Source organism: Mchenga conophoros, linkage group LG7, assembly GCF_057382185.1.
Source record: "Mchenga conophoros isolate Kocher_MC1m ecotype Shallow Benthic linkage group LG7, M_conophoros_male_GT1.1, whole genome shotgun sequence".
In the NCBI taxonomy this organism is placed as follows: domain Eukaryota; kingdom Metazoa; phylum Chordata; class Actinopteri; order Cichliformes; family Cichlidae; genus Mchenga; species Mchenga conophoros.
This window is the reverse complement of record NC_140532.1, coordinates 16,615,787-16,635,477: the sequence shown is the minus strand read 5'-3', so window position 1 is coordinate 16,635,477 and position 19,691 is coordinate 16,615,787. Positions and strand designations below refer to the sequence as shown.

Genomic DNA, 19,691 nt, shown 5'->3' with positions numbered 1-19,691 from the left:
GCTCAAGCTTTGATCTACCCCTTGACCAATTGTTTCATTCACAAGTAGAAACGCGATGCAGGTGTGAGAGACACTAGACAGACCTGTGCATGCATGAACTAAAAGCAAAGCCATGAGCACAGCACAAACAGGTATGTTAAACCATCATATTCAGGCATCTTAAATGTTAAAATGCAAAATCTGATTTTATCACGTTTAATCATAAAAATGAAGAACAGAAAGTACAACACAATTACAATCTTTTTTTTTCTATGAAAGTCTTCCATTCATGAAAAACACAAACACATACACATTCCAGAAATATCAGACTGTTTTATAAAATGACTAATTTCAGATACCGTACATCTACGCAAATCCTTTACAAATATATATACTCTGTGTGCTATGAAAAATGTCCACAGTGTGTCTTCCTCAGTAGATGTGAGGTGAGGTGCTCGTCGGGCTGAGTCAGAAGAAAAGAAGATGCGCCGAGGCTCACAAGCGAGTTTCTCTGTCGGGATTGCAGTCCAAGGCCAGTACAAACTGCTCACAATGTATAGAGCTGTTCTCCTCTTTCCTCAGTGTTTCCAACTCTGCACTCCCATTGGTCAGCACATGTTTTTCTTCTTTCCTAATATGTCTTTTGATTAGAGCAAATCCCAAAATACAAAGGAAGAAGGAGACTGTTCTCAAGCCCAAAGTCAGACCCAGGTAGACTCTCCTGTACAAAAAAAAAAGCAACAGTTAAGAGTACGAACTGCTCCGTCACGGTTTAGGCCAGCTCTAAGTGAAGCTACAAATCCCTAAAGGTTAGTCACTACTGGACTTTTTCCCATTCAAAGTTGTATAAATAGCATTTTCTTCTAGTCCTTTTGGAAGATGTTGTAATGCCACAATCTTAGCTCTCTACTAAAGACAGGACTTGAAATTAAGAAAAGGTAAAATTACTGCTCTTTTTATTTATTACAGTCAAAATACTTTGGTCCAAAACTGCAATCTCTCAGGCACTACCGTTAAAACACAGCAGTAAACCTGACTGTGACAAGGTCAAATCTGTAATAGCCCAGGGATGTTACTGAACTATTTTTGCATTTTGCATGTAGTTGCAGTAACTACTGCAGCTGGTTGCCCAGAGGGTGGGCAACACCCTCAACGTCTAGGATGACCACCTTCTGTCACAAAGCGATTGCACCGGTCACCTGGTGGGAAGCAACCTGTCAAAGAATTGCAGTTCAATTTGGACCGACTGCAATCAGTCTCAGAAAGACGAGTGAAAGTTTCCAAACAGCTGCTGCTGAACGCAGACACACTTCCAACATGTTGTGATCACAAGTGAAGAATACTTGCCTGCAATGCATTTCTTTCCAGTAGGGGGCTTGACCCAACTGCCTGCCAAGTGATTATACTCTAGTTCCTATATTCAATTCAATTTTATTTATATAGCACCAACAGGCGCCTCGAGGCGCTTTGTATTGTAAGGTAGACCCTACAATAATACATACAGAGAACGACCCAACCATCAACGACCCCCTATGAGCAAGCACTTTGGTAACAGTGGGAATGAAAAACTCCCTTTTAACAGGAAGAAACCTCCGGCAGAGAGGGGCGGCCATCTGCCGCGATCGGTTGGGGAGAGAGAAGGAAGACAGGCTAAAAGGCATGCTGTGGAAGAGAGACAGAAATATAAAAGCAGGGTTGCTGAGCGCCCGTGCCACTTTGTGGTTAAATTGCTGTTCCTCAGCAACTACATCACTATTTGTGGAGGAAATTCTGAATTTCTGTTTTAATTCTGTGAGGTTCTGGGCAGACTCTCAATGCACACTTGTGGTTAGGAGTTCAAAAAGACACTACCAGTTGTAGCCAATCTTGATCATTAACAAGAAGTTAACAGGACTTGGCCTCGTCAAGTTAAAAGGTTTTGTAGAGCCACTTATTAAAAGATTTAAGTGAATGATTCAACTAAATTTAAACGAGTGCACCCAAGTTTTCTTTTTTAAATGTATTAAAAACCTATCCCGTACAATCACTCCACCCTGAAAAAAACATTAAGAGTAAAGTGTAAGAGTAATACGAAAACATGTAGACAGACAGAACCAGGTTTGTCATTTTCAATGATTTTTCACAGTAAACAAGCAAATTGTTTGTCATTGCCAACTTGACTCCATTCAGTGACAAACTGATACTTGACTGAATCCATCCTGTTGCCCTTTTTTCGTGGTCTTGACTCACCAAAGTCGGTCTGAAGATGAAAACTGACTGAAGTGGTCTTGGACCTTGTTTCCATCTTTGAAGCAACCATTTCAAGTGCAAGGAGGTCATTAAACATGGTTGCTATAATTCTGTTGTGCAGAAGTCTCTAACCAATAGTTTCCCTAGTGTGCCTAACACCATCAGTTCACTGCTGACAGCGTGCAGTTCAGTGGTTTTCAGATTATGGGCAGAGCCCCAACAGTAGTTTGGTGCAGTGGGGGGGGGGGGGGGGGGGGGGGGGGAGAATGAATCAATATTATTTTGTAATGAAAATGTCTGATAGAATTCTGATGCTAATCCTTACTTAGGTAGAATTGAACTTGAATCCCTTTTTATCATTAGTGATTAAAAAAAAATGAACATGCGCTTGTTTTGGTGTCTGAAGCTGAGACAAAGAAAAAGAAATCAATGCCAGAAAGTGTTTAAAATCACTGGTCTGACAGTTGTTAACAATTGTTCTTCACTTTTTATTTTGAATGCACTGTTCCTCCAGCGGTACATTTAAGATCTGCTATGGGTTCAGCATTTTAAATAAATCAACCATAACTCATGGCTGTGCGTAATAACTTGCACATAACTTGATTACAGGGTCACTAAATCAAGAGTTTGAAGGATAGCCAATCCCATAGAAATCACATGCAAAGTTAAAATAAAGGCATCTTACAAGTACCTGTAAGCTGAAGTGTCATATATTCTGCAAGCTCCTCTTCCTCCACACATCTTGTATCCCCATTTGAGGCAGGTCGTATCAATTATGGCTCCAAAGTATATAGGGGCAGGTATTCCAGCTGAGTTACAACATATAAAGTAACTTATGTCAGAATTTCAAGTCAAATCACGGTTCGCCTGAACTCACGTTACAATCTAAACAAGTCAGACTTCCTTACAATAACTTTGAATATTAATAATTATACAGCTAAACTGATAATTAGCCGTACTAAGCTAAATACTTTGGGTTAATTTAACATAAAAAGTAATTTTTATTGGTGATCTCCCAATAACTGTGCTCACTATATATATTATGCTGAAAGTCAGCTTGAGGGAAATGTCTGTGAGCCTGAAATGTAAATGAAATAGACAGTGATGTATGCCAAGAACAGCAAAGGTGGTTCTCACCAAGGGTACGAGTGGCCAAGGTGTGGATTCCAAGAGCGAGAGACTTCAGCTCAGGTTTAATGCACCTTTAGAAACAACACTGTGGTATTAGACAGGACTCAACTTTTAACCTGGCAACACTTAAAGAATGACAATGAAAGAATGACGTTTGTATTTCTTAGAGGGAGACGTTTCAGAACAATACAAACAACATTACAGCAAAAAGTGGCTTTAAGGCACAAAAGCAGAATATGACAGACCTGACAAGCAGCATGAAGCCAGGTGTACCCCCAAGAGAGATGATGAAGGAACTGAGGACAGACATAGCCAGGAAGTATGGAAAGACTTTCTCACAGCTGTCCCTGTGTGGACACTGACCCAGGCTGGCTGTCAAGTTGCCTGGTTGGGTATTAGCCACCGCGAGACACTTGCAATTGTTGAACACCTGACAGAAAAGAAAACAAGGTGTGACTCAGTGATAAATGAGCTGCGGCACAGCAGGAAACACTTGTTCTGTCTGTAAATAATCACGGAAATGTCACATGCTTCTCTGCGGTACGATATGAATGAAAATTGAGAATCAAGCCTGAATATCATGCTGCGTTTACTGAAAAGCATGCAAGTTTCACGAGGGCAGTGGTGTGTGTCTGACCGTGTTCTTGCCAGAGCCAGTGGAGGAGTTGCATCCAGCCAAACACGGGGACACGTAGGTGATCCCGTTCTCTCCACACACTGGATCCCACTCTCTGCTTGTGCACGAGCAATCCGAATTACAGTCAGAGATGAGAGACTGCTCCTGATAAGATAAGCCCCCCAGTCTGCATGTGACACAAAAAAAAGGCATGTGATTGTCAGCCCTTTTAAAACATCGATCAGACAAGAAAAACGAGCCATGGAATTAAAAACAGTGGCAGATTAAATAAATAAAACCCCAATCCCTTTTTCTCTGAATCTACTTCCTGGTTTGATGACTATCAAGTCCACTAAGGAAAATATACAAAGGTATTACATACCCACTATATGAAACTGTGATGCCTGCGACCTTAGCGTTCTCACAGCCCATGGCAAAGAATAGGAGTGACAGAAAGTAGCCCAGCAGAGAGGTCCCAAAGGCAAATTTAGCTGCTCCCATGATAGACAGCTTGTACTTTTTCATCACAACCCCTCCGGAGAACATCCCAAGGGCCACTGCAGGTATGTTGATCATGCCTATGAAACACCGCAGAATACAGCGTATCCTTAAATGGATGGAGAATCGAGAAAGAACTTAAACAGGCGATATCAGGCAGCAACATCACTCGCCAGAAGGGATCAAAGTCAGAACACTCATGTACATCAAAGCACTCTCATTTATATTTTACTTAAGTCATGTTGCGAAAGATGAAAATAAGTTATGGTGGTTCAGAGGATCTGGGACGTATTTCTCATCAGCCGATGTACTCTTAACCCACTCGGTTACAGGGGACAAAAAGAGCAACGTTGTCTCCATTCGCATCAGGGAAACATGTTAATTGGTCTGATTGCCTCAAGTGCTTTTAAATCAATGTCTGTCGTTTGTCTGTCAAATGCCCAAGGACTGAGGTAAACCAGGTTGTCATCTTGAATTTGCAGCATTTACTTAAGAGGGAAGTGGGAGTCGGGGTATAAAAAATTGATCAAAAGCCAGCTCATGAAACTCTTATGATTACCATCCAGCTCACATCACTTTGCATCCTTAAATAGGTACTTTTCAGCCAAACAGCAGTGGTTCTAAGCAAGCTTTTAGCTCTACAAAGATATCACTTACAAAGATAAAAGAACAAAATAATCCAAATGAGGTAAACAATATAAATTAGTATAATATCTTGCTCACCCATGAGAAAATTGGCTTTTGAAGCTGACTGGCCGTAGTGTTGCTCAATGTATTTGGGCTTGTAGGTGACCATACCAATGAGAGAGTTGAACTGAACAATGGTCACACATAAGTAGATGGTGTACACAGGATTTCCAAGGAGACTCTTCAATGTGGGGACGAATTCTGTGAAAGGATGTTTAAATGAGTGATTTTCACTTCTTGAAGTAACCTCAGCCTTTTATTTTGATTTATCATTAAAACTATTTTGATTTTCTCACATTGACAAGAAGGAATAAACTTCTATTTGTGTTTACTGTCGACAGAAATGACAGTATTATATATACTATAGCAGTAAAACAGATCTTAGAGCCGTTAAGATTCCATTAATTGCACACAGTCAGTTTAATAATACGGTTAAAATGGAAAATCAACATTCTTTCATAAAGCACACTGTGATCACTATCCTACCACTGGCCATCAGATGTAAATTAGCTGGCTCCTCGGGTCTGAACATGTGCTTCAAGCCTGGGGAATCTTTAATAAATCTGGTTTGCTCTGGTGTGCAGTTGGTGTCATGCTTTTCCACAGGCATCGGCAGTGATTTTGGCAGGAACCAGAAAGGAACGGCCGACATGAGGGTGATGGCACCAGCAATGAGATAGCCCAGCCACCATGCGCCCACCCAGCGGGCATCGCCAGGAGTAATAGTGATAGTTTCTGTAAAGATAGAAGCACATTATTGGCGCTGTTCATTCTTTTATGGTTGTAATTAACCACAATTATGTATTTACTAAAGTCACATGCTCCTTAAGCACTTGAGTTGAAGCAAAAACGATCACTTTTTACTTTTACTGATTACCTTTTCAAATTCTTAAAGATGTAGTTGATGGTTAGATGACATGTTACTCACCCATGTCCACATATCCAATGTCGACATAGATTTTGGCACACAGGGACCCCAGCAGGTACCCAAAGACAGGACCAATTATTGATATTGTCTGGACACAACCTGAGACACACAAAAAACACCTACTTATAGCCTAATATATATTGGGTTAATCTCTGTATCGTTAAAAAATCATAATCATAATCATAATGGATTACATTATGTCCTATAAACAAAAAGAAATCAAACTGTACTGGATAGTTTAGTAAATCTTCTTAAAACTTCTGAAAACTGAAAATGAAGAGAGCCACTACAGGCAAAAACAGTGTAACTGTAGTCAGGCACCGTTAGTTGTATGATGGAGCAGCTGTATGATGATATTTAGTGTTTTCTAATAAAGATGCATTAAGTTTTTTTAAAGGTTATTTTCTCAAAATGGGCTTTCTTTCCCCTCATACTCTGAACTTGACATCTTTGCTTTGGTTGTGCTTACATACAACAAACGTTCCAATTTTATTTATCCATCCATCCATTCGCTTCCGCTTATCCTTTTCAGGGTCGCGGGGGGCGCTGGAGCCTATCCCAGCTGTCATAGGGCGAGAGGCGGGGTACACCCTGGACAGGTCGCCAGTCTGTCGCAGGGCCAACACACAAGGACAAACAACCATTTGCACTCACATTCATTCGCACATTCACACCTAGTGACAATTTGGATTGTCCAATTAACCTATCCCCACAAGCTGCATGTCTTTGGACGGTGGGAGGAAGCCGGAGTACCCGGAGGGAACCCACGCAAACACGGGGAGAACATGCAAACTCCACACAGAAAGACCCCGGCCTGATGGTGGAATTGAACTCAGGACCTTCTTGCTGTGCGGCAACAGTGCTAACCACCGTGCCACCGTGCTGCCCTCAATTTTATTTATATTTATATTATTTATACAATAGGAATGGCTCAAATACACTGCTCAAAAAATTAAAGGAACACTTCGAAAACATGTCAGATCTCATTGGGGGAAAAAATAATCTGGATCTCTATACTGATATGGACCAGGTAATAGGTTACCAAAAAAGAAATATGCCAAATTGCTTCATGGAAAAGAGCTATTTTCAGAGTGACAAAATGATGCATGAGGCTCGTCCATTTTAGTAAATGGCCTGTATTTGTATAGCGCTTTACTAGTCCCTAAGGACCCCAAAGCGCTTTACACATTCAGTCATCCACCCATTCACGCACTGGTGATGGCAAGCTACATTGTAGCCACAGCTGCTCTGGGGCGCACTGACAGAGGCGAGGCTGCCGGACACTGGCGCCACCAGGCCCTCTGACCACCACCAGTAGGCAACGGGTGAAGTGTCTTGCCCAAGGACTGTCAGAGCCGGAGCTCGAACCGGCGATCTTCCAATTACAAGACGAACTGCCAACTCTTTAGCCACGATTGCCCATTTTGCCAAAATTTCAGCTCATAATGGTGCTCAGTAGTTTGTATGGCCCCACCGTGCTTGCAGGACAATACTAATGCATGCTCCTAATGAGACGGCCAGGTGCAACCTGGCAACATTGGATGAACCGAAGCATAATAGCTCCTAGATTTTTTTTTATTGGATTTAGCTCAGGTGTGTGAGGGGGGCAGTCAGTGGTATCAAGTCCTTCATCCTCCAGGAACTTCCTGCACACTCACCACATGAGGCCGGGTATTGTTGTGCACCAGGAGGAACCCAGGACTGACTGCACTAGAGTCTGATAGTAGGGCCAAGGATTTCATCCTTATGACTAATGGCAGTCATGGTTATTTTGCATAGCCTGTAGAGGTCTGTGCATCCCTCCATGGATATACCTCCCCAGATCATCACTGACCCACCACCAAACTCATGCTGAACAGTGTTACAGGCTGTATAATGTTCTCCACAGCTTCTCCAGAACCACTTTTCATCTGTCACATGAGCTCAGGGTGAACCTGCTCTCATCTGTAATAAGCAGATGTTCGCCTACCTGTACAGTCCCTGCAGTATATTATTGTTTAAGTGCAACTTAAACAACATTACAAAACTTTTTGTTTTTCTGCCTGTTGACAGCACTTTTGTTTTTTTTTAATTTCTTTTAAAGACATCCAATATTCCCTAACATGAAAGCACAGTGAAACAAGAATATTCCTATTACAGAAATCTATAGAAGGTTAACTCATCTTTAGTAGTATCTAATTTTCTAGTTTCAAAATAACCTTCCAAAAAATTTCTAAAAAAAACCCCAATTCCTATCAAAGCTATCAGCTGTAACAAAGGTGGATTACCAATATAGAGAGCAGCATTATCGGACTGTGCGTAGTCATCAATATAGGAGATTCCCAAAGGCTGCACTGGAGTCTCTCCAATCCCACGCAGGATATTTCCCACCAGGACATAGATCCACATGGAAACACTGGACTCTTTTTCACAGCCTGCAGTTTAAAAACAGCAGTCAGAATGTCAATGGCATAGAGCCTTATGCAGCTCATGATCCATCTCAATTTCGCAGGTTACTGGCCATAAAACAACAACTGTGACCTTGAGCTTGACCTTGAGAACAGTTTGGATTATGACACACATGGTGATTGTTATGTGTAAGATTGGTTGAATTCTGAACAATACAATAGGAAGACTTGTGTGAACTATGAACGGCCTCGCCATCTGCCAGATGGGCCGAAACTATACATTATGATTTACACTAACAAAACATTGATGAAAAATATTCTATTATCACAATAAGTCAACACATCTTACTATAATCCCCGCAATCTCTCTCTGTTTGTCTGTATGTTTGTTTCTTTGTCCCCCAACTTTGCCTGCACTATCAGAAGTTGGCCACACACTTGGTTACTCTTAGGCCCCTGAAGGTTCTTATCAGCATTAGATATTTTGACATCAACATTTAGAAACTACCAAGCAACAGGCTAAAAGGACCTATTTTTGGCCCTCATGCACCTACAAAGCTTTACGTAAGTATCAAGTCATTTTAATTTCATGACGATAACTTCTCATACAGTGGGGCAAAAAAGTATTTAGTCAGCCACCGATTGTGCAAGTTCCCCCACCTAAAATGATGACGGAGGTCAGTAATTTGCACCAGAGGTACACTTCAACTGTGAGAGACAGAATGTGAAAAAAAAATCCATGAATCCACATGGTAGGATTTGTAAAGAATTTATTCGTAAATCAGGGTGGAAAATAAGTATTTGGTCAATAACAAAAATACAACTCAATACTTTGTAACATAACCTTTGTTGGCAATAACAGAGGTCAAACGTTTACTATAGGTCTTTACCAGGTTTGCACACACAGTAGCTGGTATTTTGGCCCATTCCTCCATGCAGATCTTCTCGAGAGCAGTGATGTTTTGGGGCTGTCGCCGAGCAACACGGACTTTCAACTCCCGCCACAGATTTTCTATGGGGTTGAGGTCTGGAGACTGGCTAGGCCACTCCAGGACTTTCAAATGCTTCTTACGGAGTCACTCCTTTGTTGCCCGGGCGGTGTGTTTTGGATCATTGTCATGTTGGAAGACCCAGCCTCGTTTCATCTTCAAAGTTCTCACTGATGGAAGGAGGTTTTGGCTCAAAATCTCACGATACATGGCCCCATTCATTCTGTCCTTAACACGGATCAGTCGTCCTGTCCCCTTGGCAGAAAAACAGCCCCATAGCATGATGTTTCCACCCCCATGCTTCACAGTAGGTATGGTGTTCTTGGGATGCAACTCAGTATTCTTCGTCCTCCAAACACGACGAGTTGAGTTTATACCAAAAAGTTCTACTTTGGTTTCATCTGACCACATGACATTCTCCCAATCCTCTGCTGTATCATCCATGTGCTCTCTGGCAAACTTCAGACGGGCCTGGACATGCACTGGCTTCAGCAGCGGAACACGTCTGGCACTGCGGGATTTGATTCCCTGCCGTTGTAGTGTGTTACTGATGGTGACCTTTGTTACTTTGGTCCCAGCTCTCTGCAGGTCATTCACCAGGTCCCCCCGTGTGGTTCTGGGATCTTTGCTCACCGTTCTCATGATCATTTTGACCCCACGGGATGAGATCTTGCGTGGAGCCCCAGATCGTGGGAGATTATGTTGTACTTGTATGTCTTCCATTTTCTGATGATTGCTCCCACAGTTGATTTTTTCACACCAAGCTGCTTGCCTATTGTAGATTCACTCTTCCCAGTCTGGTGCAGGTCTACAATACTTTTCCTGGTGTCCTTCGAGAGCTCTTTGGTCTTGGCCATGGCAGAGTTTGGAGTCTGACTGTTTGAGGCTGTGGACAGGTGTCTTTTATACAGATGATGAGTTCAAACAGGTGCCATTCATACAGGTAACGAGTGGGGGACAGAAAAGCGTCTTACAGAAGACGTTACAGGTCTGTGAGAGCCAGAGATTTTCCATGTTTGAGGTGACCAAATACTTATTTTCCACCCTAATTTACGAATAAATTCTTTACAAATCCTACCATGTGAATTCATGGATTTTTTTTTCACATTCTGTCTCTCACAGTTGAAGTGTACCTCTGGTGCAAATTACTGACCTCTGTCATCATTTTAAATGGGGGTACTTGCACAATTGGTGGCTGACTAAATACTTTTTTGCCCCACTGTATCTGCATATATATTCAAAAAAGCTGGCCTTTGTATGATATAACACCATCACATTTCCTAGAAACTTCCCTATAATGGGCTAAAATGACCTTTTTTGCATTTATGTACCTATAGCACCTTCTAAAAAGTACTGTATCATTTTTATTTCACAGCCAACAGAATGAATAGCCTACTCATTTAGTACTATAGCATGGATATGTGCAAGTTATCACAATTCATCATCAAAAATGACTTAAAACATAAACACGCATGTGCTGACCTAGCAACGATGCTAGCACGAACAGTATCTGCAAAAACAAAGTTCAACCTTAATCACATGTTGTCATAAACAACATAAATGTTTTTTGTCTTACCTCTAGAAGGCAGTATAGAGGGTCTGTCACCTGCCCTCAGGGACTCAGGTGAGCTTGCCGGACATGGAGAGAGGTTATTGGTCGAATTCACTGAAGATCTAATTGATGTTTCGATCTTATAGCTGCGTATAAAATACCAATGTGACTGTTAAACAAGGGAAGGGAGAAAGCACCAGGTATTGTTAGATATTCACAATGTGAAGCACAAATACATCAGAGACTACAGAGATCAAAGTAATATGTGAATGGAATTTGTGAACAGCGATGCATGCATTCAGACACTGCGCTTTGCCTACCGGCCAATGATGAAATGAGGCATGGCGATCAGGAAGGTTCCAAAAGACATCAAAATACACCCGACTGCTATGATCTTGGGTCGGTGGAGCTTGGCACAAAAATAACTCACAAACGCAATTACCAGCAAATTCCCTACAGGGTTAAGATGATCAGAAAAGAAGATGGAGAGGAGTCAGAGGCACCAAACATGAGATGTACTGCTCAGAATCATAAATCATGAAAAGTCTCACTAACTACATCATACACATGATGTGTTATCTTTGATAAGCACTGATTCTGATCCACAAGTCTGTAACTAACTACATAAACCATTACTCCAAGTCTGCATACTGTGGCTTAAAACTATTTTTCACTCTTCAATAGTCAGTTAGGTATGCAACAAGGCACTATTCAAAGCTTAAATGAGATGGAAGTATGCAATGGTATTGGGAATATTAACATGCCGTCATAATATTCCTGGTTCAAGACCTCACAGTATTCCACAGCATAACTAAGGAATGGTTTAGAGTCACCTGATCCAGTTCTAACTATAAGCTTTGTCACCCGTCTCTACTTTTAAGCCTCCTTTAAGCAGTCTCGCTGTAGCATTAGTATCATAAAAATACAATAAATAGAGAATAAACAAATACAGCCACCAAATACAGAAATGTACACAAAGAGCCAGAGAAACTCACCTATTTCAAAGCTGCCGTCTATGATGCCAATCAGATAGCTGGGGATATCAAATCGCCTTTCTAGCTGTGTAATTGTGCTCTTCATGTAGCTGCCAGATAAAGCCTTGGCAAAGTAAGCAAAGGACAAGGCTGCAAGGAACATCTGCAGAGACACAAAAAGAAAAAAACAATACAATGTCAGGCACACTGGCTCTGATATGGATATATGATTGTTTTTGATTTTGACTGCAGTCCAAACATCTCATAATTTCCTTCTTTCATTTTTCAGGCGCAGATTCAAATACAACTACAAAATAAAAATGAATTTCTGAATGAAGTTCGACTAACAAGCAAAAACACAAGCCTGCACTAATTAACCTTAAACCTATCACAAGACTTAGTGAATGTATTTCTTTTATACGGGGGTTTTAAGGCTTTATTATGACAGAGCAGTGGAGAGAAAAGCTAGAAGAAAGAGTGAGGGAAGACAAAGTAAACTGCTGGGGGTGGATTTAAACCCGGGCCTCTGCAATAGTCTTATATGGGCATATGGGATATGGGTTGCATGCTGAACCCAGTGAGCTACAGCAGTGCACGTGAATGCATTTCTTTGAGGATACATGTGTGTGTGTATGACATGAATTTGCAGTTCAGATACATCTTTATAAAAGGGCAGCTGGCAATATGCGCTGGGCCAGAGAGTGTATTGAGCAGCCTCCTTCTTCTGCTCAGCCGCCTGTGGACACTGACAGTCAGTCACAAAGGGAGGATTAGAGAAGCCAATCCCACAAGGACACAGACACATCCTTGGACACATAATTGGAAACAGGTGTGCGGTAACCATAGCCTGCACTGTAAGGGATTAAAATAGTGAAAGCAGAAGAGACTGCTTCCAAACAACAAACTGCAATGCATTATAAATGCATTATAATAAATATGTCAATATAACCTACTTGTCCAGAAATATCAAATTCTTTTCACTTTGTTTTTTTCTTACAATTTAAAGTTTAATTTCAAAACATAATGATTGCATAACTGACAAAATTATCATAAATAGGATCATTATTCACACCCCATACAGGACACCACAATAAATGCGCAAAACACAAGCTGGACAAACTCCCATACACGTTCGAATATCTCCGAGACAGTGCCAGCCCAGTGATCCATGGCCACAGTGAAAACTGCATTGTTCCTCCAAAGGTCAACTATTGCATAAACTCTCTTCTTTAGTACCCCTGCTACATGACGTTACAGACGTGTATCATTCAGTAAAAAACCTCCACAAGTCTCTGCAAACCCAAGCTAGATCCTTAAGGAAACCATCCACATCCAAGGGCCCTGCCAGCGTACTTGTTCTTTTTCTTTTACAGTGACCTCGGCCCTAATAATTAGCAGACTCTCGTTCCTCTATTGAAGGCATTGAGGATATCATATTGCTTTGTCACTATATCCACATTTGAGCAGCAGCACTCAATCCAGACTTACTTTACTTTACTTACTTACTTCCATTTCATATGCTTCCCTTTGTATTGCACACTGTGAAAAATAATGAACTCTGGACTTTTCCTTTTATAGCAAAAGAAAACGAATTGATTCAAACGAATCAATTTTCACCATTAACACTTTTCTATAGGAACTGACCATCAGCCGTGAGCTTATATATACCAACACAGTAAAAAGAAATCTGTATAAATATGGTACAATGTACATTTTAAAAATGAAGGAATTTTCTGTATTAATTTCTTCAAGAATTTTTTTAACCTATATTTTTTAATAACACATTAAATTTTACCATTTAACATTTATTGAAACCTCTATTAAAAACAGATAATATGCTTACAGAAACATTTTTGTTTTGTACATTGAAGAAAAGGTAACGTTTCACATAAAGAAAATCTTAACACTAATTTAAAAAGAAAACGCTGAAATTTGGACAAGCACTGAAATTTCTCCACAAAACTAAAGCCAAATCTCTGGTGGCTTGTCTCTGTAAATCATTACTAGACAAATGAAACACATTTCAACAAGAATCTAAACGAGAGTTTCATGCAAAGTCAACTGGAATATTCAGAGTGTTTGCAAGTGACATAGAACACATGCACATAGGACAAGCCTAATCTGAGATTAACAAGCATGGAGACTGCTCAGATCAAAAGTATGCAGACCGCTTGTATCAGTAGAACCAGCTGAGAGGTTTGTTATAGCTTTACTATGCAGAAATGGGAAGCACACACAGAGGAAAAAAGCAGCATTACTGGAATTCCATGTAACTGTTTCTTGTAGTTACCTAAGCAGTTCACTAAGCAGCTTTTTAATTATTGCTCAGTGTGCCTCATAATCCAATAAAGAGGTACAAAACCTCCTTTCAGACCTCTTTTACAAAAGCACAAACTTTGTCTAAGAAATTTTTCACAGCGACTTAATACCAAGTCCAAAGGGCACCGTGAGCTGTTGCACTAGACCTCGCATGGTCATTAACAAGGCTTACATGCCCTACACTTAACTCAGATTTTAAGTAGGTGTTTGATAGATTCGTCAACACAGAGAAAAAAGTGTGATAAAGTGTTTTTACACAAACTGGCTGAAGAGTTATCTCGAGTAGTAGCATTTACTTACACAGTGTGTGAATGTGTGTGTGAATGGGTGGATGACTGGATATGTAAAGCGCTTTGGGGTCCTTAGGGACTAGTAAAGCGCTATATAAATACAGGCCATTTACCATTTACCATTTTTACACATGAAAGCACATAAATGAGTGCCGCCAACTAATGAATCTACTCTGTGTCTTTTAGACACACGTGACCCCACTTGATAGGAAGAGAGAGAGATTTGTGTGCACCCTCTAGGCCAGTCAGATGACTTGGGAAAATGACAAACATGTGGGGCCTTTGTCCATTTTGGCTGAAATGATTTCTACGTGTTCATATGACTTTTCTCTGGTAAACATAACCGTCTCCGTTGGCTGGTCTCATGTGTAATTACAGGCTTTATAAAAGAAACGTAGAAAGGAAGGTCCTCCCAGTTTGATGTTTGGACTTTTTAAGAATGAGAACAAAAGAATTATATATATTTTTTAATATTTAGAAATTAAAAATACATGATGCCAGTTTTTTGTGAATATTAACTCACTTAAGATTGTTTTCGGTAAGAGGGAGAAAGTAGACTACCTTCAGATTTGGGTGACAGGAGTTTTTCACTGTGGAGGAGTCAGGGTTGTTGTCCACAATCCAGCTGTCTGTGGCTGTGTTGTCCATTTTCTTCATAGCAGCCTCCTACTGTGGTTTCTCTTTTGATGACTTACTGTAGCTGTTCTCACTTGGGCCTATTGGAATGAAGTCAGATTTAGAGATTACATACCAAGCCACTATTGTGCAACAACAACCAGTTTAGTCTAGTTTAGTTTATTAAGATCCCCATCAGCTGCTGCAACGCAGCTTTACATTTTGATAATGCAAAGGTCTCGTATCAGGGTAAGCATTGATCACCTAACCTTTGCACAGATAAGACTGATTTACCATCATTACTACAGTGCACAGACAATATTTCAAATTCATGTTGCCATTTTTAACACTGGTCAAAAGTCAGACCAAATCCAGTTCCAATTATTTAATCCAGTTTTACTGGTTTCTTGTATTATCTGCATTGGTAACAAATTCAGTTCTTCCATAGCCTTATACAAAACTGTTCTTTTGATTGAACTAGTTCTTGGTTTGGGTAACAAAAATCTAACTAACCTAACTAGTAGCATATTCTGTCTATACTGAAATACAGTGTTTATACAAATGAATTACTACCTTTGTAACAATAATATTTCTAATAAATACAAGTAAAGAATAAAGAAATCTAAATTTTACAATTAACTGACTTAAGACATTTATGCATTCTTACAATATTTGTTCTACGCTGACAACCATTCAAATCATTTTTGCTGCCTTGTTTTGTAACATTTGCAATTTCTTAGTCCGTTCCATTGTACCACCCGACCATACTACTGGGCAATAATCAAGATTAGAAAATATCAATGCTTGGATTAATTGCATGGATTTTGGTGCCAAAGACCTTGCATGGCATTTAACTATAGAAATACCATTTCCTATTTTAGCAGTTATATTAGTAATATATGCCCTGTCCAGGAATATTTATTGTTAAGGGTTATTATAGCTTAAGGAAATAAGTGGATAACAGCATTTGCAGAGTCCCTGGTTCAATCCTGGAAGGAGACACAAATCCCTTCGGGCTTACATCATGTGGAACAACCTGCTGGGGTGACGTCTTATGAATAAGGAAGCAGATGAAAGTAGCTTTCATAACTTAAAGAAATACTCATAAAATGACTTGTACAAGCCTGCTATGAAAAATGTAGGGCACAGCCCTATATGCCCTTTTTTGAGACTTGATGCTGGCATCAAATTAAGAATTTGTTAAACAATACCACTTCTAAGTTTCCACATTTTTATGCTTAAATTCTTCCTTGATCAACACGAGACTTACAAGATCTACAAAATCTCCAGAACCGATAAATTAATGTGTGTGTGGTATAAATGTGACTATTAGTTAGATCTAGTCAATCAATTTTTGTCAAATTTGTACACCAGATTTCAATCAAATCTGCTTTCAGTTAATTGTTCTTATTCACGATTGTTAGCTTTTTGAACTACAAGAATGACTAGTGCAATTCCTTGAATGGTATTTCAAAGGGGAAAAAATCCCCACACCCTTGTTTTTTAAAAAAGCGGATAAAGACAATGAATGTGTGAGCCACTCTCCAAATGTCGCCGTTAGGTAAGCATAGCGAATTCATCTGACAGTCTTCAAAACAGACTGCAAATAATATTTAGAGTAAGTCAAGCAGAAGAGCAGCACTCGTTCTTAAACACTGGGGACATTATGTTAATGATTTCATGATGCAAAAAAAGAAGCAGTGTTTTCATAATGCGAGCACTATATGACAGCATATAACTGCATTCACGTCAGCAGGAACAACAGCTCATTCATGAAGCTAATGGAAAATACAAGCAGCTGATTTATGGATGAAGGGCAGCTCAGTAAATACACCAAATTGGCTATTTCATCCTGGGGAGACGAAGAAGCAACAACTTGGTGATATAAAAATATAAAGAAAAACCTTGTGTGTGGCATGTGGTCTAGTGTTACAAATGACACAGAATGAGAGACAGCAGGGCCAGGATGCTTGTTCAGTGATGTGAACTTCTCACTGAGTGCACTGAACCATAGCATGGCTTTGAACTACTCCTTTCTGTCTTACAGAAAAAAAAGCTGAGAGGGCTGAAGATGTAAAGGCTTAAACACTGACTCAACAAGGACAGACATTCAGTGGAGCAGCAGTTTCTTTTGACACAGCTAGTCTGGAAACTATACAAATGCCCACACTCATGTTTTGCACTGGCAAAGCTACATTTTCTTTATAAAACCTCGACCAATTAAGGTTGCACACACAACAAAGATCCCCCTGTGTGTAATGAAAGGTTTCTCAATCATTAGTGTGCATAAACATCCACAAAATCCCCCAAACATTTCATATGTTTGGCTTGAAGCCTGTTTAAGTTTCCTCCAATAGAGATGTTGATAGGAAGCATTCCTTTTGTACAATCATACCGCCTTCTCTCTAAAGGTCCTGGTGAATCCAAGTGCCATCTGTTGGCAGGTCCTTTATTGAATCTCAGTGATTAATGGTTACACACCTACAGAAATTGCATTTCTGATGCTACAAATATCAGTGATATGAATGTGTGAGGCTCTTTGCTCTGTTACAGTTTCACTGTGGAAAAACACGCCAGGATCTTTTGCGCTTTCAGTTGCGCAAGACAAATGATCACCGAGCGAAAAGCAAACACTTTTAATCAAGCTGAGCTCAAAACACCGAGAAACTTCAAATGATGGTAAGCACGTGACCCCTGTTTAATTATCCATCGGTGGCAGTGCGTGCAGGTTGATTAATCACTGTGTACTCAGTAAGCTTTCACCGAATTCTCCAAATCACCTGCTGTTCTTGCAGACAGCTGTGTGCACTGCACCATTTAAGTGTTTGATGATGCACAGTTGAAGCTTCACTGACAGTTTTCTGTTGGGGCTTTTTTTTTCTTGTCACTTGAATCTACAGCTATTATTATACCGCTGATTATCCACTAAATACACACATACGTCAAGAAAGGAATATTCTCATTCTCATGAATGACTGGGGATAATAACTCGAAAGAACATCATGATACTTACCCAACTGTGGGGGCTTCAAAGCTTTCTCTCCTAACGACGTATTTGAGGCTACTTCTTATTCAGCACACAAAGAGGAGATGAAATGACATCCAGTGGTTTAAAAGAAAATCTTCAGTCTCTCCTCATTAAGTCGCCTACACTCACACGGTGTGCTCTTAGGCTATGAAGGGAGAACAGCGTGTTTCGCTGGACACGGTAGACACTGAGCACGATCTTCGGTGGAGCACGCATATACCCTGAACAGAGTGGGGGGGGGGAGCAAAACTATGCCCAGCCTGCGTTTCATTGAGCCCTAGTAATCTGCAGGCTGTCAAACGTTACATATGGGTGCATGAGTGCAGGTAGGTCAAGCAACCCAAATAACTAAGTCGTGAATTTCTGCGTTGATTATCTAATAGATTAGACCTGTTGTGACGCAAATTTGCCGCAAAAAAATGCAATAGCCGCTCTGCTTTTCACATAATTCCGCTCAAATAGTGCATGGATTATTTGCCAGTGGCTTCCAGTCGCTGAACAGTATGCAGTGTTTACAGCTTTCAAGGGGTGAAGACACTAAAGGTGAACAATTCGACGTTCACAGACAAATGCAAATGAAGTGCATAATACTGTCATTAAGCTGATAATAGTCTGATGGCGTAGTTCTTACTTGTAATTACAGCAGATACTAAATAATGCAGCAGTTTTCACTGCGCATTTGTTGATCAAACCATGACTGTGTTACTCAGTTATAGTGAGTCTGGCTATTTAAGGTCTGGTGTTCATGGTAGCACTGGACAAATCTTGTATACTTTTCTATCCAGTGAAACTTAGTGAATCCTGGAAAAGTCAGTTCTGTTAAAAGTAGGCCAGCAACAGTGAATATTCAATCAAGTTTTCGATCGAGATTCAGTTCTTTGCTTGAAAACTAATTGGACATTTCAGTGAACTTGCCTTGACCCTAGACATGTATCACGTGAATAGGATAAGATGTAGGATAAAATGTCAGTTCAACTTCAGACTGCTTTTCTTACTGGCCTCAGAAAAAAAATGCATGCTCTGTAACAAACAGGCAAACTAATTTAGACAAAAGTAAAAGTCTGCACAAACAACAAAGGTTCAAATGTGCTTTCAGTGTTTGTCCCCTTGATAAAAAATAATTAAAAATCAATAAATTAAGTCATGATTTCCTCACTGTGCCTATCAACAAAGGAGGGACCTAATCTCTTAAATTCCTCTGTTGCCATGGGGACACCTGGCCTATGTAGCTTTTACTGAATATGTCAAAAACGCCCCATATAGCTTCATTGTTAGTATAACGTGAAAATTATGTAGCGAAGGTTTAAAAATATTCTATAATTCTGCCTGTAATCGAATCTAATGTGCTTCCAGTTCTTACAGCTGCTGTCAGGTGGGAATGGTGTGCTTATTCTCTGTGCCCATTATGCAACGCTGTTCCTCACATATGTATCAAATTCTTGTCAGTCTGTCAACAAGATTATATTACC

At 40.2% G+C, this 19,691-nt stretch overlaps 1 protein-coding gene across 2 annotated transcripts; it reads right to left on the bottom strand.

Moving 5' to 3' along the window:
• Positions 1–179: 179 nt before the first annotated feature.
• On the bottom strand, positions 180–18,396 carry LOC146569903 (solute carrier organic anion transporter family member 1C1-like). 2 transcript variants are annotated; one of them, XM_085282571.1, is made up of 15 exons: positions 18,208–18,396; positions 15,141–15,295; positions 11,992–12,133; positions 11,317–11,449; positions 11,021–11,142; positions 8,336–8,482; positions 6,069–6,167; positions 5,627–5,875; positions 5,177–5,341; positions 4,338–4,533; positions 3,977–4,142; positions 3,585–3,769; positions 3,346–3,410; positions 2,900–3,017; positions 180–700 (listed from the first exon to the last, which is right to left on the bottom strand). In XM_085282571.1, the coding sequence occupies exons 2-15, from the start codon at positions 15,234–15,236 to the stop codon at positions 475–477; spliced, it is 2,109 nt and encodes a 702-aa protein (XP_085138697.1). In that variant the 5' UTR covers positions 15,237–15,295; positions 18,208–18,396; the 3' UTR covers positions 180–474. The 2 variants fall into 2 exon arrangements, with proteins under 2 accessions (XP_085138697.1, XP_085138699.1); XM_085282573.1 differs by lacking the exon at positions 15,141–15,295.
• Positions 18,397–19,691: the final 1,295 nt, after the last annotated feature.